We start from the raw sequence: 24,916 nt of genomic DNA, 5'->3' as shown, positions 1-24,916 counted from the left end.
AACCCTGGAAGGACTTTGTAAGCAGTAGGTAAGAGTGAGGGGTGAGGAAATTGTACAGTTGCATTTGGGAGACCATGCTATATAATGCTGTAATGCAGCATTATGCTGCATTCTATATTGCTGATACAATGTAGCCTAGTGGCCACATTTTTATGTAAGGGAATGGTGGGTAAAACTGTTATTTATAAGAACATGTCTCTTTTTTTTCTTTTTCCTTTTTTTTTTTTTTTTTTTTAAGATGGGGTTTTGCTCCTGTTGCCCAGGCTGGAGTGCAATGGCACGATATCAGCTCACTGCAACTTCCGCCTCCCAGGTTCAAGTGATTCTCCTACCTCAGTCTCCCAAGTAGCTGGAATTATAGGCACCTGCCACCATGCCCAGCTAGTTTTTGTATTTTTAGTAGAGACAGGGTTTCACCATGTTGGCCAGGCTGGTCTTGAAATCCTGACCCAGGTGATCCACCTACCTTGGCCTCCAAAGTACTGGGATTACAGGTGTGAGCCACCGTGCCCGGCCTTTTTTTCGTTTTAACCATATGTTAAAATGAGTTAAATTCAATTGCCCCAAGCACTAGAAGTCACAAAGTTGGCTTTTGAGGTCCTCCTCTTTTTCACTTTACTTTTATAGATGGAATGGCTATACAGAAAAATCTCTCTTCCTCTCTCTGTCTCTCTCTTTCTCTCTCACACACACACAGACACATACATACCCTTAGGATATAATATTAAAGTGAACACATTTACCTGGGAACTCTACTGGGTACATTTTTCCCATTGAGTGCTCATTTTGTAACCAGGTAGAATGCATGTGGTAATTTGAAGATTAAATAACAATTAATATGAGTAGTATAGATAGACTAGATAAGTTTATCCAGAATACTTTAGAAACCCAAAAGTATTATGAATATTTTTCTAAAGTTCTCTAACATCACTTAGGGTCATACAGACTAAGGTGCCTGTTTATGTACGTGTGTGAGAGAGAGTAAGTAATGGGTAGTGGGTAATTTAAGAAATGGGTGAAACTGCATATGTTTACAATTTTAAATTTTGGAAACATTAATACATCAGGGATAGAAATATTAAGGTCTACAAAATTTAGTTGTACTGAATGGAACAGATGGGTTTCTGTGCTCTCTGGTGGTCAGTAGCCCACCTATTATGGGTCATCATTAAATCCAGTTTACCAGGATTAGATACTGATGAGAAAAATTGGTAAAATTTCAAGAATATTGTAATAATTCAGAATTTAACCACCTCTTATCCTGTTTTTAGATGAAAATTATGAAATGGTTTTGTCTTTCATTTTCAAAATGAAAAGAATTTGTACTTATTCTTTAAGGTTATTATTTCTGATATTGTTTACCCTAGCATGCCAGTGAAATGTTGACAGATATCCTTCAAAAATGGAATGGTCAAATACACTTGGAAAAAAGCAGTAGCAACATTGCAAAATTCTAACATGAAACATGAAATCCTGTAGCTAACCAAATTGTTTATGAATGATAAATTCAGTATACTTAGTATGAATGTGAAGATGAAATGCATGCCCTTTTAAGAAGGGTTAATTAATAAGTACAAGGCAGCATTATCCAAGCATATACCTGGTTATTGAGTACTGTAATGTAAAGGTTTTATTTCATTTTTTAAGCTACAACAGTCTTCAGTCCCTTGGTGTGTTGATATACTTTGTGAATCCATAGGAAAAGGTCAGAATAGGTAAATCTTCAAAGAACACAGTTTGAGAAATGCTTCTATTGATAATGTAACAATACTGTAGAATTTTAGAGTAGAAAACTAGTTATAATGAGTAGGAGAACTTGAATATGTTTGTAAATCAGTAAAACTCTATTGATAGTGAAATTCAAGAGAGGAAAAAGGTTGTTGTCATTTTAAGATAACCCTTTCTAACCATATATATTGAAAATAAGAATAGCTCCTTAAAAAGTATTTTGATTCCCGGTGGTTAGAATTTTGCAATGTTGCTACTAATATACAAGCAAAATAAAATTTTCTATCTAGTTTACACCAAATGCATCTTTCTGGTCCTTCCATATCCCCATCAAGACTGTCATTATGTTGATCAGATCTCTCTATTTGCAAATGCAATAGGCTATTATATTGAACTTGCAACAACTTAAAACCATACGTATTTTTAAGTCCAGAAAACCTTCACATTATTCAGATTTCTGCTAATGGAAAAGCTCCATTAACTAGCACTTCTATATAAATAGGGTACATAGATAATTGATGATGTTCACAATGATTATTCTGAGGCACTGCAGGATCATCAAGTGCGTCTGACTCATCAGAGGAAAATTAAATTACATTCGGTGTCGTTTCAGTGTTGAGTGTATATTATCTTTCTTTTATTCTTAGAAATGGATCATATGTGCACAGTCTCTATGGTAACTCCCTATAAGCCAGAATATGTGATTAACCTCATTTTCCAACCATGCCAGATAATAGGGAATTTATTGTATGGGGTTCATCATAGCTGTCCTTTATGCAAATTCAACTTTTACTTTTTACCAGAAAAACAGCCATGTTTTAAAAGTTTTACTTCAGCACTGAGTAGACACACACAAATATTTTGGTCATTTGGATTGAACTGAATTCTCAAGATTAAAATGCGATATTATATTTGGGGAGGCATTATAGTACTCAATAACCAGGTGTATGCTTGGATAATGCTGCCTTGTACTTATTAATTTACCCTTTCTAAAAGGGCATGCATTTCATCTTCACATTCATACTAAGTGTACTGAATTTATCATTCATAAACAGTTTAGCTAGCCAAAGGATTCTGTGTTTATTCTTCAGATTGATACCAGAAATATTCAGACATGGATATGGCTAAAGGTTTATATTGGCTTCTAAGCAAGACTCAATAATATTCAAAGCTTTCTTTCAAAACTGCATAAAACTAGTTTGTTCCTTTAAACAAGTCAATTTACATCAGAGGTATAGAGAATTCACAATGTTATGTAATGAATGGCTGCCACCATTATCAATTACATGGTAATATTTTCTTTTTGGTAGAATGTTTCACAGAGCTCCAGACTGGCACCATAAATTAGCCAGTAAGAAAAAATGTTTAATCATTTGCAGATGATAAATTTGAGACACTGATAAGAGACAAAGTTAAATTAGGTCAGAACTGAGATTAGATTATTTACCTATCCTGATATCTAGGCAGGGATAGATAATGTCGGTCATTGACCTCAGAGAGATCTCTGATTCAGGTTATAAGCAAAATGAACAAGGAGGCAGTGGAAAGGGAAGCTGGAGCAGAATGTGGAGACGTAGCACATGCCCAGAAATGAGGTGTTTCATTTTGTACTGTGTTTCTTTTGCTTTTCAAATTACAGAGACAATATAAATAGGCTTTTAAAACTATCACATAGTCTAGAAATGTAAGGTCAATTTAATTTGATCTTGGCTAATGTATTTATTCTTTAATAAACTTTTTATTTTGGAATGATTGTAGAGGTACAGGAAAGTTACAAAGATAATAGAGTTCCCACATACCCCTCAGTCAGTTTCTCCCATTGTTAACATCTTATAGTACCATGGTACATTTGTCACAATGAGGAACCCAGTATTAGTATGTTACTGTTACCTAGACTTCAGACTTTTTTCAGATGTCATTAGTTTTTCCACTAATGTCCTTTCTCTGTTCTAGGATTCCATCTAGGACACAATATTCACTGTGTCTCCTTAGTCTCCTCAGGTCTGGGCATTTTCTTAGACCTTTCTTGCATCCCATGACCTCGACAGTCATGAGGAGCTGTAGCCAGGTATTGTGTAGTATGTCCCTCATGCCTTCATAAAGTAAGTTTTTCTGCATCTGTACTTAGTTATCTTTGTAGCCTAGTGAATAAGTGTTGCCATTAATAGCAGGAATAATTTTTCCCCTATAGACATTCGTCTTATTTATTACAATTTATTTCTGGAAATCACATTGTAAAGTAACTCTTAAAAGTAAATTGACTTTGCCAAAGAATCATTGTTGTGATTGGGGTTATGTTTGTAACCAAAGACTTCACATCAAAAATCTATTACATATTTGACCGGTGTATCTCGATGACTGCCTTTTGTAAATATTTAAATGAAAAAAATTTAATTCCAAGTAATAAAATTTTAGGTCATCAAAGGAATGTCAAGAGAGAGTCTAGCCTTGTTCCCAAACCACGTTGTGTCAGGATCACTGTAGAGCGTTTATAGTACACATTCTGGGGCTCTGAGTATGGGAATTTGCAGTCTGGTGGGCGTGTGTGTTATGGTAGAGCTCCTGCAGAGAGCTTCTCAACAAAGGTTGCGAATTCCTGGCTTAATGATCAAAGGACTTAAGTTTCAGGATCGGAAAATCCAGAGCTCTGCTATTTCTGGTTGGGCCCGTGAGTAAGAAAGGTTGTTATTCACATTCCTCTACATGGAGTTTTAAAAGGGGAACAGTTTTTCCTGATTTCCCCATGTGAAACTGAAAGAAAAGCAGTCCATGCACATTGTCTAGGAGGTTGGAGCTGTTTGGGAGTTTATACTTCTCAGCCTCTATACTCTTCCACACCTCCCTAAACTGCCTGAGGAAAATGGTGTGGAGAGGTTGAGAGATGAGAGCTAATCAGAAAACAGTGCCTGGAACAGCTAAAATCCATTGAAAAAATATTATTTTATAGTCTTATGCTTGGGGAAAGGGGCATTGACTGGAGGATCCCAAATATTTGATTTTCTAAAAAATAACTTATTATATTAAATTTGTAGTGAGGTATGCTGTCTTTTGGGGAAAGATCTGCCTCTTCACTATTCTTTTCTTATGCCAACATCAATACCAATTGATTTTTTTGGAGTGGTAGGCATCTTCATGAGGCCCCGTAGGTAATGAATAATTGGGGACAGTACTCCACACATTTTTCAGGAAGATACTAATTTGCTACACAAAAATTTTCCTTATTCATTATTCTAAACATAATTCCTAATCCAGGATAATTGGGTCTCTCTCAAAACAGGAGATAGGTTGTACTTAATCTTTTGAAAATTAACAAGTATAAAAGTAGAATTAAGTCTTCTAATTGAAGACAGTATCTAATAATTTTAGCTTTTATTTAAATATTTTTCCATTTGTCCTGCTTCTGGTCACAGTGACAACTAACTTTATGGTAAAAGTCCATAAATAAAAATTAAGTTTTAATAAAAGTTAATATCAGTTGAAGACAATGTTTCAGGGGACTAAGATTATGGTATCCTATTGAGAAGTATCAAGCAACCAAGAATATTTCAGGGCCATTGATTTCCAAAAATACATAACTATTTCTTATTGTTAAATGATGCCACCATACTAACTGAAAAGTGAAATGTTTTGTATTTCACACAACTAATGTCATTTTCTTTCAACTCTGGCATGGATTCTGTGACTTTATGCAAATCATTTTGCTTTTTAGTCTGAAACAAGTAGCAATATAATCAGTTGATAATCATCAACTTTACTCACTGAATTACTGTATAGGGTATCCAAGAATGTCAAATTACTTTAAAATGGTTGTACAAATAAGAAATAATTGTGTACTGCCCCAAATCACTTATTTATTAATTTGCAAGTTATTGCTCTTGCATTCTTAAAGAATGAAGTTTGTGCAATGACTGATTTACACAATTTTCTATTTAAATGCATGAAATTAATGAAAACAAAATGAGAAAATAATTAATGCTAATAATTTAGAGAGTTACAGTTTTCTTAAATTTCTACATAATACAGTTTATACGTAATAACTTTTCACTTAGTCTAATAATCATTAAATTGTTTTATGACTTTATTAAGGTCCTTTCTTGGAAGGATTATACGGCCTCTATTTGAAGTCGACGCCCCCTCCTGTATAATTGCCTTTAGCAGCCTGCTCTCACCAAAGATGAGAATTCCCCACTTTCTTCCTGCATTCTCTGCATCTTAACTAGCAGAGTTGGGATTGTAGGCATTTTTCCAGTATGCCTGAAGCAGTGCTGTTATGAAGTATGTCCCTTCAACTCTTAAATGGAATACACAGTTTTAAATATGCCCATCATAGATGTATTCACACTTTAATACTTACAGGTTCGCATGTAGTTACAAGTTTGGGAAGCCACAAAAACAGAGCTATGTGCACACATCTTGGAGACTCAAGGGTCTCCTTCAAAACAGATAGGTGTACCCAATCAGGGGAAGTTGAATCTCAGAATATTTTTGGTTGAGCACCTTTTTGCACACATAAGCACTTTTAATATAACTCATCTAAGTTTCCTTTGAAATTGCAAGGAGTGCATGTGCATTGTTCAAACACAACCACTTAGAACACACACTATGGATACTTTTCAGTCCCTAAATCAATGTAAGACATACAGTTGCTTTCTTATGCATCTTCTCCAAATTTCTTGCTAGTTTGTGTGTGGCATTTTTCTCAACCAGCCATCTCTTTTCACCTAGCCCAGCCCATTGTGATTTAGAAAGTTTAGCAATGTAGCAAAAGAGGAAAAAACAGAGACTAGAGAAGAAACGACAAGGCATAGGTTGACTCTGATCAGTGGTTTTCAAGCTAAATTCCACAGAAAGGTCAGTTGGGAGGGCCAACAAGAGAAGTAGGGGTCATCCAACAACCTCATCCAAATGCTGATTTTGAATTTGGAGGATCCTTAATCTAGTGCTTTTGGAAAACATGTGTCTTTTTTTACTAACCACTACCTATGTTAGAACACCTACATTCTATACTTTCTTTTGTATTTTGTTGAAATGTGTTGATTCAATCTGCTAACAGGCTAGGTAGAGCTGCAGATGGTAAGGAATGAGGAAGTGCTTGTGTGTGGTGTGTGCCTATGTGTAGAGGGTGCACTGTATTCGTTCTGAGTGTAGAATAGACCCAGATCAGTTATACCTGAGTAGATAAAGTAAAACACATCCTCCCACCCTGTGCCAGATACCCATCTAATTGCATTTTGACTTCTGTAGTAAAGATGTTTGCCTTGCCATCTTTAAATGTAGAACTTATTCCCTCTTTGTAGTTTATAAATTTATCTTTTTACTTTTGTGACCAAAATCAATATAAATACATAGTATGAAATTCTGAAAGAACAAACAAGCTAAAAAAGAAATACTCCTCTAGCCTACACAAGGATAAGGCTGATAAGTAACAATAAAAAAGAATATAATCATTGGGATGAATTATTAAGTAACTTCCTCAAATTGTGTTAGAGTTTATTATTTCCTTAGTAATATCTTTAAAGTGGAACTGAAACATTGAAAAAAAATCGCTCAAAGGTGTTAACTATAGATTAAATTAAGAGTTTAAACAGTATTTAACTAGCACGTACTGTTTTCCACTTTAGATTGTTGTATCTGGAACATAATATTTGCCTGGCTGAAATATTATCAATGGTTTTCAAACTGTTTCTTACAGATTTCTTAGAATTGCTGCAGGGGCCAGCATGAGGGACAAAGAAAACAAAGCGGACAGGATTCCTAACTCCCTTGTTTCAACCCAGGCAACCTCACATTTATCTCTTTTGTACATCACAGTTCTGCTTAGGGTTTCAATTAAGAGAAATCCCAGTGCTAAAGAGAAAACAAAAAACTTTGAAAATCCCCAGCATGGATCAAACTTTATTACAAAGGACTGACTCTTAGAGTTTCTTCCATACAGAACCTAAATTGTACATTTTCATAAACTAATTTTAATATCAAAATGTGAAACTAAATCTTTAAGTTAATAAATGTGTATACTTTATAATGCTTACTGCTGAGGATACTAAACAAAATATGATAGTTCTTACTGTTAATATACTTTAGGACAATTAAATATTATGGACAGAGAATACAATGACAATCAGCATGTGAATGAAAGCATGCTAAATGGTAACCTAATTGTGGGTTGCTTAGAGAGTAAGGATGCATAGGGAGGTGGTTCTTGAGATTTTTTAAATTAAAAATAATACATTAAAAATTTTAATAACATTTCTTATGGGAATTTTTAAATTATAAGAGTAATACCTGTATGCTGTAACAAGTTCTGAGTTGAGTTTGCAAGGACAAATGGGAGCTGATTGGGTACAGGACATGGTAGTAGCCATGGTGGTTGGTTGTCGGCTTCAAGCAGACATGGGGCACTCCATGTAGGAGCGAGATATATTGTGGCTTTCCAGGCCACATTAAGAAATCTGAAATTTAATCTGCAGATAGATACAAGGAAATACTTAAATGTGTGTTATTTAAATGACATAATAGATTTGTGTCTTAGAACACTGGTCCCCAACTTTTGGCACCAGGAACTGGTTTCATATCAGACCAGGTGTGGGGGATGGTTTGGGGTGATCCAAGGGCATTGCATTTATTATGCACTTTATTTCTATTATTATTACATTGTAATATATAATGAAATATTATATAACTCACCATAATGTAGAATCAGTGGGAGTCCTGAGCTTGTTTTCCTGCAACTAGAAAGTACCATCAGGGGGTAATGGGGAACAGTGACAGATCATCAGGCATTAGATTCTCATAAGGAGTGCACAACCTAGATCCCTCGCATACACAGTTCACAATAGGGTTCACGCTCCTATGACAGTCTACTACTGCCACTGATCTGACAGGAGGCAGAGCCCAGGTGGTAATGCGAGTGATGAGGAGCAGCTGTAAATACAGATGAGACTTCGCTGGCTCACTTGCCACTCACCTCCTGCTATGGAGCCCAGTTCCATGGCCCAGGGGCTGGGGGCCCCTGTCTTAGAAGAGCATTCTGACAGCAATGTGCAGAGTGGATTATAAGGGGACAAGAATGTAAATGAGGAAACAAGTCAACCCCCTTACAAGGATCCAAGTGAGAAATGATGATGGCTTCAACCAAGTTAGCAATGGAGATGGGGAAGAATGGGGCAGATCCAAATAAGACGAAAAGAAATGTCAGAAGTCCCTAAGTGGTTGGATGTGGAGACTGAAGGAGAGGGAAGGAACAAGGATGACTTCTGCATTCTGCCAATGCATCTGGATGCATGCCTGACATGAAGATAAAAGAGCACAGATGTTTGGGATAGTGAATGAAGGTGGTTATATATGTTGTTCCATGAAAATATGTGAGCATGTTTATATCTTCTAGGCCTGGATCTGAAAGTGTATAGGTTAAGAGCATAAGCCACTGTGTTCATATCTTAGCTACCATGTCCTAGCTATGTAGCCTTGGATCTCCAAGGCTATTTCTTCACCCATAAAATGGGAAAAACATTAACACCTACCTCTTAGGGTTGTTGTGAGGTACTTTAGAGTATAGCCTGTAGTAAAAATTTCATGCATGTTATCAAATATTGTTAATTTTTATCTTCCTCAGACCTCAAGTTTCCTCATCTGTAAGCTCATGAAAGGGGAGGGGAATTGTGCTGGATTACATGACTGGGGTCAGTTACCAATAAAGTTTTTCATTCTAGTATGTCTGCTCTCTATTTACGAGTGTGTAAACAAACAGTTTTACTCAAAAATGTTCATCATTTCTAGGAACTTGCCACATCAGACTCAGATTCCCCAACAGCAGACTACAGGTGAGTGCTAAGAATAATAAATTGATGTTTATGAATGAATCTACAGATTAAAAGATAATTATGGCACTATATAATTTATGAAGCTTTAGCTTCACCAAATAAGGCAAAACACTTGTGTCATTCCTTAATCAGACTTAAAACCTCAGAATAATGGCTTAGATTATTACATAGATTGGCATCAGAATGATAAACACAGGGTAAATGATCTTAGAGCAAAAGCATCCATGGAGGTCCTGTCTAATTAAGGAAGACTGAATAAAACCCCTTCCTTCAGTGAAGCTCTCTATTCTTCCCCTTGGTATGAAAGATTCTTAGCTTGGATGCATCTAGGATTTGTCTCAGTAAGTGAGCAGCTTGAAACTGACTCTTACAAAAGGAAACCATTGTGACAAATCACTGAGGCTTCAGGGGGATAAATGAGAAATGGCTGGCCTGGTTTTAAAGCCGCTTTAAAAAGCTGTTATAACATGACCAGTGACAACAAGATGGCAGACAATTCTCCTTGGACTATTCTATTTCCCTAAGACTTGCTTTCTTTATTTCTTTCAAGTGTCCCTAAAAATTTTCCACAGCCAATTATTTCATTCATCTCTATACTGAGTAGATAACTTATTCATGATTGTCTTCTAATTAGTGGTTGATTCCTAGTTCTAATTGCCAGGCAACCATTAATGCCTTTGTAGCTCTTTTGGAAAAGCAAGAGAAGTTTTAAAAATGTAAGTTGGGTGTGGAATTCTGAGTATGAATGGTGGCATTGTGGTAGGGAAACTGTTAAAGTAAATCTCTTAAAAACTTCAGGCACATACAGAAATGTATTGGATGTTTTCATTCAGAAATTATCTTCTCTATTACTGCTTTCGTGAATTTAAGGAGATTTTCGTTTGACAACTTTTCAAAGATTTGAGGCAAGTATAATGAAATTGTTCATCAGATTTTAATTACAAGATAATGTTTATCAGAATTTTCCATACAATTTTGATTACTTGTTTTAATTAAATGCTAACATGTTTCAACAAGACTGTTCAGTATATTGATGTGTTGGTGCTACTTTGTAAGCATTCAGGAGATTGATGAAGGAACAAACTTTGTTATAAAAATGAGTAACCTAAAGAGAGAAAAAAGATAAATGAATCCCTACTACCACTAATTTCATGGTTATTTTTTTAAAGAGGAAAATTTCTAAAAGAATACTTCTACGATAGAAATGATAGAACTTCTTTGTTATTAACCTTGTAGCTTCCATCTCTCCTACGATGTCTATCTCCTGATTCTTAATTATTTCAGGCAGGGAGTGAGTAGGAAGGAGGCAATTTCTAGAAAAATAGTAAATATTTATTTTGAGTATTTAAAAATCCAGATTTTACTTACCCACTAGGAGAATTAGGAAACTTGAGTAGATGATATTAGAGCAATTTGTTTAGTAGTCACATAGATATTTTACCAAGTGCTCTTGTTAACTTGCTACATTTTAGTAATACAGAGCATTTCCAAATACAAGGACAATTTATGCCTAAACAAATATAAGAGCCAAAGAGTTTTCCTAGGGGATTTTAAGGTTGTTTAACCCAATTTATAAAATTATTTTTCTGAAACAGATTTTAGGGAGCAGGTATTTTGCTTGAGTCAAGAAAGTTTTGTTCTCCTTTTTAGTTAACACTAGAGCCTATTACCTTGTTTTCTTACATTTTTCTGCAATTTGGATCATACTATTGACTAAAGTACACTATCTCCTCTTGGTTGTTTTGTTGTTATTGTTGTTTTTTCAGTGAGTCCCCAAATATCTTAAGTGCCAAAGGGAGAGAGACCACCCTAGCATTTTTTTTATAATTATGAAAGATTGGTGTGTTTGTGCCTCTGGTACATTTAAAGCTAAATGGAGGCCAGGTGCGGTGGCCCACGCCTGTAATCCCAGCACTTTGGGAGTCCAAGGCAGGTGATCACCTGAGGTCAGGAGTTTGAGACCAGCCTGGCCGACATGACGAAGCCCCGTCGCTACTAAAAAAATACAAAAATTAGCTGGGCATGGTGGCATACACCTGTAATCCCAGCTGTTTGGGAGGCTGAGGCAGAAAAATCACTTGAACCCAGGAGGTGGAGGTTGCAGTGAGCTGGGATCGCACCATTGTACTCTAGCCTCGGCAACAGAGTCAGACTCTGGATTTAAACAAACAAACAAACAAACAAAAACCTAAATGGAGGCATGCCTCCTGGAGAGAAGGGCTAATGGGCAGTTTACATTCCTTATTTCCATTCTGTTCATTTAAATGAAAAACTTTATTTCTCAATTTCTAAATTATTCTATCTGCAAATGCATGGATTCAGTGCTGTTTATATATTTTTTTGAGTACAGCAGCTTTTCTTTTCTTTTACCCTGATTATCCTAATACTGCAAAGAGGCAGCTACATTTATGCGATTGTCATGGAACAGTAACTGGAGTTTTCCAAGTACCATAGAACATTATGTGCGTGTCAGTTTTCTTTATGAAGGTAATTTAGGCACAAGAGTTTGCATCTTGGATATCAAGTAATTTTATTTGTAGCTACCTATATGGAATTTATCAGGGGAAAGTATATCTTGAAGTTTTTTTTTTTTTTTTCATTTAGTTACTTGTTTTCTTTCAAATTCCCATCAAAGCTTTAAGAAATGAACTAGCTGCTGGTGTTGTACTCCTGGACTTGAGCACTAGCCGGGATAATAGAGCAGTTAAAAGCTGACAATCGCACTAACTTTTGGACTAGGCCCAAACCATTAGGTTTGATGCCCCTTCAGGTTTTCTCGTTTTCTCTGCCCTACCAGCCCACATGATATTTTTTTAAAAGCCACGATTAAAAGGTACAGTTATATATCCTGCAATCAACCTCATTCTTTTTGTTTATTGTGGGAGGAATTTTCAGACTGTTCCTTTTGGGAAATACAAAATATTATAGCCTTGGTCCAAGAAGGAGAAGACTAATTTAGAATTTTTTCTTTCGCTTTCTGTTTTTTAAAAAAATGAAATACAGAGAAATAATGCAATGTAATTATTTTACATTGTATTAAGAAGATGGAAACTTTCTCCTTGCCATAATTTGCTTTGCTCAAAATCTAAAAGTATACATGCCCTGACTAACTCCTGCCCATATTCATTCTTACACATTGCAGGTAAATGGTATCCCTGAAGAAAGAAAACTGACTGAAGCAATGAATTTATAATCAGACAATATGGCAGTTATATCACATTTCTTTTCTCTTCCAATAATGCATGAGCTTTTCTGGCATACGTTGTGCATGTTGGCAGTATTAAGTGTATCACCAAATAATACAACATAACTTTCATTTTACTAATGTATTTTTTTTGTACTTAAAGCATTTTTGACAATTTGTAAAACATTGATGACTTTATATTTGTTACAATAAAAGTTGATCTTTAAAATAAACATTATTAATGAAGCCTAATGACTGGTGAAATTTACTTCAATAAAGTATTTGCTTCCTATTTAGTAGAAATCTTTTAATTGCTAGAAACAGGTTTATGTGTTCATTCTCATTCCACAAGACTTTATTTAATGCTTCCTATAAATATACAAAATGCCTGTGCCTCCGTGTTCCAGTTGAGCAACCCATTTAAATAATACTTTAACTCTTGTGGCCTGTAAATCCTGTTGTTTTATATACCACTTGGAGTGTTTTTGAATAAACCTGGTTTTATGGATTGTGAAACTGATGACACCCAATTCATGCAGGGCAGCCCAGGTTGCATACTTACCTGACTTCATAATCAGATATTTGGTTGTTTTTTTTTTTTTCTTTAGCTACACCTACTGGAATGGGAGGATATTTGGATCTAGAAGCAAGACAGGAGCTGTTACACAAAAAGAGAATAGTTACTGCTAATGTGACATCAGTTAGCTCCAAATCCCCAGAGTACTTTACATAACTCCTTTATGTTCAAGTCTCTCTAGCTTTGGTCAGTTTCATGCATCTTGGATACTATTGGATCAGTGTGGCTATCATGTCACCTGGCAGGGCAGCTTTCCTTGCAGACTGGACTAGCTGGAAACCTTCTCTTAATCTACTCTGGGAAAATTTTTGTGTCACCTATTAGGTGGCCAGAGGTCACACAAATTCCAAAATCCAGAAAGATTCCCTGTTAATGTTAGGTACCGTAACTTGTTTTCCACTTAGGGAGAATACTCTGTCACATCATTGACATTAGAACCTCCCCCTTCTTTCTAGGACAGAGGATGTAGGTTCTCTTATTTCTTAAAGATGTATCTCTTACTCTAATTTCTTCCTAAGTTAACTAGGGCATTGCCACTTGCTGTTCTACAGGAGTAATCAGCTTGAGGTTGTAAATGTATTGCAACAGAGTCATGGCCTAGGAGGAATGCAGTGTTGTCAAGGCTCCAGAGGACCAGATTTTGGCACAGAACGCAGAGTAAACAAACTGTTGCTACTGCCAGGTGAAATCAAATTGCTCCTAATAGTCCCAGTGAGCAGGAACAAAGTAATGCACGATCAACATATCATGGACTACAGATCAGAAATCAGGAACTTTATTCATCTATTCTAGTAAAGAAGCCATTTGGAGATTGCAAAGTGCAGTTGGAGTTAGAATTGGTTTTTACACTGACCATATTGAGATATTGAATGGGGACAGAAATCACTGGCCAGCATCTTACAAATATTTAATAATAGCTTTAATCACTGCAGTTCCCCGTGAAAGAGTGATCTTGCTTCTGACTTAATATTTTGGTGGGGAAAAGAGTACAAATAATTTCCCCTTGGTTGATGCTACCCTAATAGTCCTTAAGGACTATTAAGGGTTTTTGTGTTTTGTTTTCGAAATGAGGATTCTGCCACGTGCTGAGGATTTCTACCCCAACTATACTCTTCTAGTGGGCAAAAGACTATATGGTAAGTTTTGGGTCCTGATGGTAAACTTAAAACACCTTTTCAGTTAGCCAGCATAATCCCTTGCCCTAAAATACTGACTAGAGTGGTTCTCTACATTTTTAGGAATCCAAGTAAACTCAGATTTAGATTCCAAATATCCCCTAAAAGTTAGTGACTTTTCCACCCTCCAAGGTATATTTACCCATATACATGACAGCCTCTCTTTGAGGAAGGTCTAGGTTCAATTTCCACATGGTGTGTACCTGAGGTTACAAGATTTGCCATCATTTCACAGGTTCCATGTCTATAAACTGGTTCTTTAGAATTGACTAAGGGACCATGATTCTTTCGAACACTGACTTTAGTAAGGCCTTCTCCCACCAAACTTGTGTGTTTATTTCTATCCCCCTTCAGCACTTACTTGGAGGCTACATCAGTAATGGTACTGGGCAGTGCAATAAGGAATTGTTGATCTTTAGACACAAGTGCCAATGGCAGTAATGAAACTGAAAGCCCCTAAAAACATTTATTTAGGTCAAAATATGCATTAAAAAATTTACATCTGTAAGTCTACACTGATGACAGAAAAGAGCACTAAGTAAAGCTATTAAGGCTAAATTTGAGGCTAAGAGAATACTTAGAAAAAATTAAATAGAAAATAACATCAAGGTCAGTGCCTCCAAGTACATACATAGCAAATAGGTGAGGTGAGTGACCCTTGGGATCAATGGTCCAAGATCTGAGCTATTCTCACGTCTTGACCATACCAATTAAGGATGAATAAAAGCCTTCAAGCAAGCCATCCTAAAATAGGGCAGCTTCAAAAAATTTGCATTTCAGAATTTCCTGTGAAACACCCCTACCATTTGCTTACTTACTGAATGCCTAATATGTTACTATAAGTCAGAGAGTGTTCTAAGATGTAGTCGTGAGCCATATTAGACATAGGCTTGTTCTCAAGGAGTTTACATTCTACTGGAAAAGACAGATATTAATCAAGTCATTATACAAATAAATGTCAACCTGTAATAGTGTGATAAATGCTATGAGGGAAAGTAATTGATGCGATAAAAGTTTATCACAGCAAGACTTGACCTAGTCAGCAAGGTCAGAGAAGCTTCCCTAAAGTTTGGTTGATACCAAAAGAATGAGTAGTAAATGCTAAGATGAAAAGAAACTATCAACAGAGTAAACAGACAACCTACAGAATGGGAGAAAATTTTTGCAATCTATACATCTGACAAAGGTCTAATATTCAGCATCTATAAGGAACTTAAACAAATTTACTAGGAAAAAAAAAATTAAAAAGTGGGCAAAGGACATGAATAGACAATTGTCAAAAGATGACATACATGTAGCCAACAAACATATGAAAAAAAGCTGGCCAGGTGCAGTGGCTCACGCCTGTAATCGCAGCAGTTTGGGAGGCCGAGGCGGGCAGATCACTTGAGGGGTAGTCAGGAGCTCAAGACCAGCCTGGCCAACATGGTAAAACCCCATCTCTACTGAAAATACAAAAATTAGCTGGCCATGGTGGTGGGCACCTGTAATCCAAGCTACGTGGGAGGCTGAGGCAAGAGAATCATTTAGACCCAGGAGGTGGAAGTTGCAGTGAGCCGAGATCACACCACTGCACTCCAGTCTGGGAGACAGAGCAAGAAAAGCTCAACATCACTGATCATTAGAGAAATGTAAATCAAAACCACAATGAGATACCATCTCGCACCAGTCAGAATGGCTATTATTAAAAAAAAAAAAAAAAAAGTAAAAAAATAACAGATGCTGGCAAGGTTGTGGAGAAATAAGAATGCTTTTACACTGTTGGTGTGAGTATAAATTAGTTCAACCATTGTGGAAGACACTGTGGTGGTTCCTCAAAGACCTAAAGACAGAAATACCATTCAACCCAGCAATCCCACTGCTGGGTATATATGCAAAGGAGTATAAATTATTCTATTATAAAGATACATGCACATGTATGTTCACTGCAGCACTATTCACAACAGCAGAGACATAGAATCAACCTAAATGCCCATCAATGACAGACTGCATAAAGAAAATGTGGTACATATACACCATGGACTACTATGCAGCCATAAAAAAGAATGAGATCATATCCTTTGCAGGGACATGGATGGGGCTGGAGGCCATTATCCTTAGCATACTAATGTAGAAACAGAAAACAAAATACCACATGTCCTCATAAGTGAGAGCTAAATAATGAGAACACATGGATACATGGGGGTAACAACACACACTGGGACCTGTTGGAGGGCAGGAGATGGGAGGACAGAGGATCAGAAAGAATATCTAGTAGGTGCTGGGCTTAATACCTGGGTGATGGGATGATCTGTGCAGCAAACCATATGGCACACATTTACCCATGTAACAAACCTGCACATCCTGCATATGTACCCCTGAGCTTAAAATAAAAGTTGGAAATGAAATGAAAAAAACAAAATGTCATTTAATGTCAACTGGAAGAATGAGAATGGATGTCTGCCTGACAACTAGTGTTGGACAGTGTATTAAAATGGGCATTGATATACAGCCAGTGAGATCGTAAGTTGGTACCACTTTCCTGGGAAGAGACTTGACGATACGTTCTAAGAGCCTTTAAGCTTCATTTCATATGCACCAAGCAATTTCTAATTTAAGTTGGATTCTCATGTTTATCTCTTTTGAGGAGACACAGCACTGGTCATGGCACTAGGAGAGTGATATTTTTCACTATACATTTAAAAATTGGCCTTATGAATCTATGTGTCTAATGTGAGTCTACCCCTGAATGGTAGCTTTCTTTATGGCATTCTGGCAAAATCAGGCTCCTGATCCTGTAATACCAAAAGCCAGCCCATGGACTATGGTTAATTGAAGGAATAAGTGTTCCTTGGAGAGGGCTCTTAACAATGATACAATTGATATCCTTTGCAACACCTTGGCTGACTGCTCCCTGTTAATTCAAACTGCAATAGAAAATATAGATTGAGTTGATTTGAAAAGAAACTAAGAGAATGATATGTTTCAGTGCTGGCATGTGAAGAATTATTGCAAGTATGAGCAAAAGGGTAGGGCAGGAGTAAACACTATGTGCATTGTGAAATAATTGATGGCTTTGCAACCTAAGATGAGTAGCCTTAGGTGACAAGAGAAGTGACTCAAGAGTTCTAAGGCCATCTGTTGGAACAAAGGTGATTTTAGAAAAACAAATCTAACTGAACTTGTGATGGTGCTAAGATTAGGAAAGTTATTTCCTGACTTTATATTTATCTGCAATGTTATAATTTTTTGTAAGGAAGAATGTATTCATATCTTACTTGAGTAATTAGAAAATCTTCAATAAAATTTTAAGGAAATGTCAACAAAAGAAAATGCTAAGAAGAAGAAGAATAAGAAAAAATATTTGAGGCAGATAGAAGAGCATTATCTAAGCCCTTTTGGAAGAAGAGATACTAGTGAGTCTAGAGTTCTTTAGAAAGTCCAGGGTAGCCACAGTAATGGAGACTAGGCAAGAGATGGTGAAGTATAGGGGAAGGTGAGACCCAAGGTAGGCCAAAACCATGCATGAACTTAAAGGAGAAAAATAAAGTCTGAAGGATGTTAAGAATGAAAAATGTGATGTGGTCATATTTAACCTTTTTATACATACGAATAATCCAACAATAATATAGAGAGCAGACAGAGCAGTTGGGCAGAATGGGTGTGGTCATACTAGTCAGAAATCTGTTTTAGATACAATTGGAGAAATGATAGCTTTGACTACGATAGTGGTGGGAGATTCAAGAGCTACTTAGGAGGTAAAAAGGCAGCAGTTGTTGGTACACTGATACTTTGGAAATAGTGTTGAGGAACAGAGAGAAGCCAATTCTGATGTGTGGGTTTTCTTGGTCAAATGGTGGCAATATCCATTGTGACAGACAATAGTGGATGAGAATCAGGATTAAGGAAATGATATGAGCTTAGTTTTATGCAAAGTGAACTTCAGGTACCTCTGAGAAAATCAAAATAAGTAGACAATTGAATATATGAATTTGAAACTCAGAGTAGAAGTTCGGACTGGTGCTACAATTGGTGAGTCATCTGGATATGGGTTTTCATTGAAACCATAGGATCTGATGAGAAAACTGGTGGTCATTTTGTCATCTGAATATTCATGCAGCAGCTAAAGTGTGTTGCAATTATTTCTCCAATAGCTAGCAAAAAGGATAAGGTACCTGAAGTTGGATATTTGCCAGAATCTAACGATCAGAGAAAGTCTGAGATGGTAGTTTATTGACATTTCACAAAATTAAAATATAACACTACTTATTATTTTTGTACAAATTTTATTACTTTCTTAATAAATCTTACGTTTTTAAAGGTTGTTCATGTGCTCCAAGGATTTCGGTGATCAGATCATCTCACTTTGCATTCAATTAATAGGCTGCAGTTCATTTTAGGCAGTTTATCATGTAGTTTTCATATTATGTTTAATTTTTATGTGATTAAGATTCTTATTACCTTAATTTGGGAGTCCATGCATGTGCCTAAAGCAAATTTTAAGTGTTAAGACAATGAAGAAAGGTTGAGATAAACTGGCCTAGTAGAATTATATACTCCCTTTCCTTTTTCATTTTTTAACATTTCAAAATATCTTATTGGACTGAGTATCAGGGCCCTTTCATTCATTCATTGAGTGAATATCGACTTATGACCTTTTGTGTTCTAGGCATTGAACTATGCACTGGTGAATAAAACATAGTGTATTATGGAAGATCATGAACAAAGTCTAGTATACTATCTGGTACTAGTTGGTGCTAAGTAAATATTTGTTGACAGAATTAACCTAATGTCTAATATAAAAGGTATGAAGGTTTTAAGAGTGTTGTAATAGAGAATGAGGAAAGGAAGCTACCTGGATTAAATGATCAGAATAGGCTATCTAAAGAGAAAATATTTAAGACATGATTTGAAGACTAATCATGTGCCACTCATGCTTAGCATTCTGGTCACAGGAAACAGCATGGGCACAGACCGAAAGGCAATGTAATGACAACAGGTGGTTGTGGTTTCTGCCCAGTATCAATTTACCCTTCTTCTAGCAACTTTACATTTTTTTCTCTACACAAACATCTCTGCTCTAATTTCTAGCCAGGTACTTGCATTTAAGGTGACTCCACACCTTGCACCAGATCTCGGGTCTGGCTAATCAGAACACTGCATCTCTCTGGTCAGGGTTTAGACCTCGGACTCAGTAGGACCTGTGAGATATAATTTAATTTTACTGAGACTGCCAAATGGGTGGGGGGCTCTTATCCAATATACTTGAATTTGGAGTGAAAATAAGGCCAACAGAAAAAAAGTAGAGGACCAATAGAATGGTCAGAAACCAATTCTTTATATACTGCAGGTAGTTGGTTTGGGTAACATTTGACTCTCAAGAACATGAAGGATCTCTGTGTTGTTGGAACATATTGACGAGGGGGAAGTGAGATTAAAGATGATTCTGGGGATGTAAACAGAGTCCTATTAGTCTTACAGACTTTGATCGTGGAGTTTGGATTTTATTCTAAAAACATCGGAAACAAAGCATTTGAAGTAGAAAAACAACACGCAATTTACATTTTTAAATTACTCTGGGTTTGTCCTTAATTGTTCCAGCAGGAATGTGTGACCATACAAGTGAAGTGTTGCTAGGAAAGTTCACCTAAGCCTTGGTATCCAGAGATTTTGTTGGGGGTCAGTCATGTAGGCATGCAGTGCCCATATGAATGACCTCAGCTACTCAGATTCCATCCAGTCTTCACCACAGAGCAAAACCAGGCATTCATCACAAATCACTTTTCTAGGATGAACTTATCCAGTCAAACTGGTACAGTGTAGGCCAAGGGCTTAGTCATACAAAAACAGATGTTTACAATAAATACCATAAATACAGCATGGTTCAGGGCTTCCGGCATACAGAAACTCATATCAGGAAGAATGTTCCAAGGGCTCAGAGGCTACCTTCCAGGGGCCAGCCAATGGCCAGGCCTGAAGATAAACATTTCTTTGAAATGTGTAAGATTTGAGCAACCCAATCCTCCTGCCCAAGGATTTAACAGCAGATTTGAGCAGGCAGCAGAAAGAATCAGCAAACTTGAATATGGGACAATTGAGGTTATCCAGTCTGAGGAATAAAACAAAAAAAGAATGAAAGTAAATAAATAGAGCTTGAGAGATCCGTCTTACTCCATAAGCATATCATCATATGCATAATGGGAATCTTAGAAGGAGAAGAGACAGAGAAAGAGACAGACAGGAAGAATACATCAAGAAACAATGGCCAAAACTTCCAAAATTTGATGAAAAACATTCACATTCAAGAGCTCAATGAACTCTGAGCAGGACAAACTCAGAGATACACACTTAGACACATCATGATCAAATTATTGAAAGACAAAGAAAAAGAAAGACTCTTGAAAGCAGCAAGAAAAATGTAATTCAGTATGTGCAAGGGCTCCTCAACAAGATTAACAGTGGATTTCTCATCAGAAACCATGTAGGCAAGAAGGCAGTGGGATGACATATTCGAAGTCCTTGGGGGAAAAATCATCAACCAAACATTTTATATCCAGCAAACTTATTTTGAAAAACTGAAGAAGAATTTAAGACATTCCCAGATAAACACAAAGTAAAGAAATGCTAGAAAGCTTGCCCTACCAGAAATATTAAAGGGAGTCCTACTGACAGTATTAGACAGATCATTGAGGCAGAAAATTAACAAGGATATTCAGGACCTGAACTCAACCTTGGACCAAATAGATCTGATGGACCTCTACAGAACTCTCCACCCAAAAAAACAGAGTATACATTCTCATCACCACATGGCACATACTCTAAAATTGACCATATAATTGAACATACAACAATCCTCAGCAAATGCAAAAGAATGGAAATCATACCAAACATTCTGTGGGACCAGAGCACAAAGAAACAGATGTCAAGACTAAGAGGATCACTCAAAACCATTCAATTACATGGAAATTAAACAACATGCTCCTTAATGACTTTTGGGTAAATAATGAAATTAAGGCAGAAATCAAAAAATTCTTTGAAAATAATTAAAACAAAGATAAAACATATCAGAATCTCTGGCACACAGCTAAGGCAGTGTTAAGAAGGAAATTCATAGCACTAAATGCCCACATCAAAAAGTTGGGAAGATCTTAAATTAACAACTTAACATCACAACTGAAAGAATTCAAGAAGCAAAAACAATCAAGGCCAAAGCTAGCAGAAGACAAGAAATAACCAAAATTAGAGCTGAACTGAAGGAGATTGAGACATGAAAAACCATTCAAAAGATCAACAAATCCAGGAATTGGTGGTTTTTGTTTTGTTTTGTTTTGTTTTTTGGTTTTTTGGTTTTTTTTTTTTTTTTTTTTTTGGAAATGGAGTCTCCCTCTGTCACCCAGGCTGGAGTGCAGTGGCATGATTTTGGCTCACTGCAAGCTCTGTCTCCCAGGTTCATGCCATTCTCCTGCCTCAGCCTCCTGAGTAGCTGAGACTACTGGTGCCCGCCACCACGCCCGGCTAATTTTTTGTATTTTTAGTAGAGACGGGGTTTCACCGTGTTAGCCAGGATGGTCTTGATCTCCTGGCCTCGTGATCCACCCGCCTCGGCCTCCCAAAGTGCTGGGATTACAGGCATGAGCTACCACACCCAGCCCAGGAATTTTTTTTTTTAATCATTGAGATAGATAGACTGCTAACTGGACTAATAAAGGATAAAATAGAGAAGATCCAAATAAAACAATCAGAAATGATGATGGGAATGTTACCACTGACCACAAAGAAATAAAAATAACCATCAGAAACTACTATGAATACCTCTATGCACACAAACTAGAAAATGCAGAAGAGACAGATAAATTCTTGGACACATATACCCTCCCAAGACTGAACCAGGAAGAAATTGATTCCCTGAACAGACCAATAACAAGCTCTAAAACTGAATCAGTAATAAGTAGCCTACCAACCAAAAAAAGCCCAGGACCTGATGGATTCACAGCCAAATTCTACCAGATGTATAAAGAAGAGCTGGTACCATCCCTGTAGAAATTATTCCAAAAAATTAAGGAGGTGGGACTCCTCCTCGACTCATTCTATGAGACCAGCATAATCCTGATACCAAAACCTGTCAGACACACAAAACAAAAAAGAAAACTGCAGGCCAATATCCTTGATGAACACTGATGCAAAAATCCTCAATAAAATACTTGCAAACTGAATCCAGCAGCACATCAGAAAGCTAATCCACCACAAACAAGTAGGTTTCATCCTGGGACTGAAAGTTGGTTCAACATACACAAATCAATAAATGTGATTAATCACATAAACAAAAGTACAGACAAAAACCATATGGTTATCTCAATAGATGCAGAAAAGGCATTCAATAAAATTCAACACCCCTTCATATTAAAAACTCCCGATAAACTAGGTATTGAAGGAACATACTTCAAAATAATGAGAGCCATCTATGACAAACCTACAGCCAACATTATACTGAATGGGCAAAAGCTGAAAGCATTCTCCTTAAAAATCAGTACAAGACAAGAATGCCCTCTCTCTTCACTCCTATTTAACATAGCACTGTAAGTCCTAGCCAGAACAATCAAGCAAGAGAAAGAAATAAAGGGCATCCAAACAGGAAGAGTGGAAATCAAACTATCAAACTATTCTGTTTGCCGACAAACATGATTCTACATCCTGAAAAATCCCATAGTCTCAGCCCAAAAGCTCCTTTCACTAATAAGCAACTACAGCAAAGTTTCAGGATACAAAATCAATGTACAAAAATCACTAGCATTCCTATACACCAACAGCCAGCCAAGCCAGGAGCTAAATCAGAAAGGCAATTCCATCCACAATTGCCAGAAAAAGGATAAAATATCGAAGATACAGCTAATCAGGGAGGTGAAAGATCTCTACAATGAGAATTACAAAACACTGCTCGAAGAAATCAGAGAAGACACAAACAAATGGAAAAACTTCCCATTCTCAAAGATGGGAAGGATTGACATTATTAAAATGGGCATAGTGCCCAAAGCAATTTACAGATTCAGTGCTATTCCTATCAAACTACCTATGACACTCTTCACAGAACTAGAAAAAACAAACTATTTTAAAATTCATATGGAACCAAAAAAGAGCCTGAATAGCCAAAGCAATCCTAAGCACAAAGAACAGTGCTGGAAGCACTGTGTTACCTGATGCCTCAAACTATACTACAGTGCTACAGTAACCAAAACAGCATGCTACTGGTACAAAAACAGGAACATAGACCAATGGAACAGAATAGAGGATATAAGGCTGCACCCCAATAACCATCTGATCTTCAACAAAACTGACAAAACATGCAATGGGGAAAAGACTCCCTATTCAAATAAATGGTGCTAGGATAACTGGCTACCCATATGCATAAGATTGGAATTTGTCTCCTTCCTTACACCATGTACAAGAATCAACTCAAGATGGATTAAAGGCTTAAATATAAAACCCAAAACTATAAAAGCCCTGAAAGACAACCTAGGCAATACCATCCTGGACATAGGAATGGGCAAAGATTTCATGACAAAGACACCAAAAGCAATCAAAACAAAAGCAAAAAATTGACAAATGGGATCTAATTAAACTTAAGAACTTCTGCACAGCAAAAGAAACTATCAACAAAGTGAAGAGACAACCTACAGAATGGGAGAAAATATTTGCCAACTAGGCATCTAACAGAAGTCTAATATTCAGCATCAATAAGGAACTTAAACAAATTTACAAGAGAAAAACAAACAACCCCATTAAAAATGGGCAAAGGACATGAACTGACACTTTTCAAAAGAAGACATACATGTGGCCAAGCATATGAAGAAAAGTTCAATATCACTGATCATTAGAGAAATGATCAATGTACAAAAATCACTAGCATTCCTATATACCACCAACAACCAAGCCAAGCCAACAAAAAAACATAATCCAACTATATGTTGTCTTCAAGAGGCACACTTGAGATTCAGAGACTCAAATAAGTTGAAAGCAAAATTACAGAAGAAAAGATATTCCAGGAAAATGTTGACCAAAAGAAAGCTGGAATATTTTATCAGAAAAATAAACTTTAAGATAAAAATTATCAGCCAGGCATGGTGGCTCAGGCCTGTAATCTCATTCAAATTTAGGAAATCTAGAGAGCCCCAGTAAAATACTGCAGGAGAAGATCAACCCCAAGGCACATAATCATCAGATTCTCCAAGGTCAAGATGAAAGAAAAAAATGTTAAGGGCATTCCATGGGTTTAATGGATATTAACTTCAGTAGGCAAAAGCCACAATCCCAGATGTTTCTGAGAGAATTCCTTCTCTATTTTGGCCTCCTGCTGAGGGACACCACTTTTGTTTCCTAGAAGTCCTCTAGGTTGGGAAGATCTGTAAGGCACAACCTTAATCTCTTGCAAGGGTCCTTTATACGATTTCATCTTCTA

The 24,916-nt window shown here is 36.6% G+C and overlaps 2 protein-coding genes across 15 annotated transcripts in view; one reads left to right on the top strand and one right to left on the bottom strand.

Annotated features, from left to right (window-relative positions):
* Positions 1-12,984, top strand: part of SGCE (sarcoglycan epsilon) — a 71,733-nt gene extending 58,749 nt beyond the window's left edge. For 6 of the 12 annotated variants that reach the window (XM_050782928.1, XM_050782926.1, XM_050782923.1 and 3 more), the window contains 2 exons: positions 9,505-9,548; positions 12,691-12,984. In XM_050782928.1, the coding sequence (XP_050638885.1) occupies positions 9,505-9,548; positions 12,691-12,707 (61 nt within the window). In that variant the 3' untranslated portion in view covers positions 12,708-12,984. The other 6 variants (XM_050782925.1, XM_050782924.1, XM_050782920.1 and 3 more) reach the window with 2 other exon arrangements.
* The window catches only part of CASD1 (CAS1 domain containing 1), a 125,956-nt gene that overhangs the window by 37,056 nt on the left and 63,984 nt on the right, over positions 1-24,916 (bottom strand). The window contains exons 18-19 of one of the 3 annotated variants that reach the window (XR_007723997.1): positions 10,778-10,861; positions 10,451-10,653 (exon numbers count right to left, since the gene is read on the bottom strand). The exons of 1 other annotated variant lie outside the window; for it this stretch is intronic. Coding sequence is in view for 1 of the 2 variants with exons in the window: in XM_050782909.1 (XP_050638866.1) it covers positions 10,829-10,861 (33 nt within the window). In the remaining variant the exon portion in view is untranslated. Of the gene's footprint in view, positions 1-10,450; positions 10,862-24,916 lie in introns of those variants that run through there. One more of the 3 variants, XM_050782909.1, reaches the window with a different exon arrangement.

The sequence above is a fragment of the Macaca thibetana genome, chromosome 3 (genome assembly GCF_024542745.1).
Source record: "Macaca thibetana thibetana isolate TM-01 chromosome 3, ASM2454274v1, whole genome shotgun sequence".
Taxonomy (NCBI): Eukaryota; Metazoa; Chordata; class Mammalia; order Primates; family Cercopithecidae; genus Macaca; species Macaca thibetana.
This window is presented reverse-complemented; position numbering and strand designations above follow the sequence as displayed.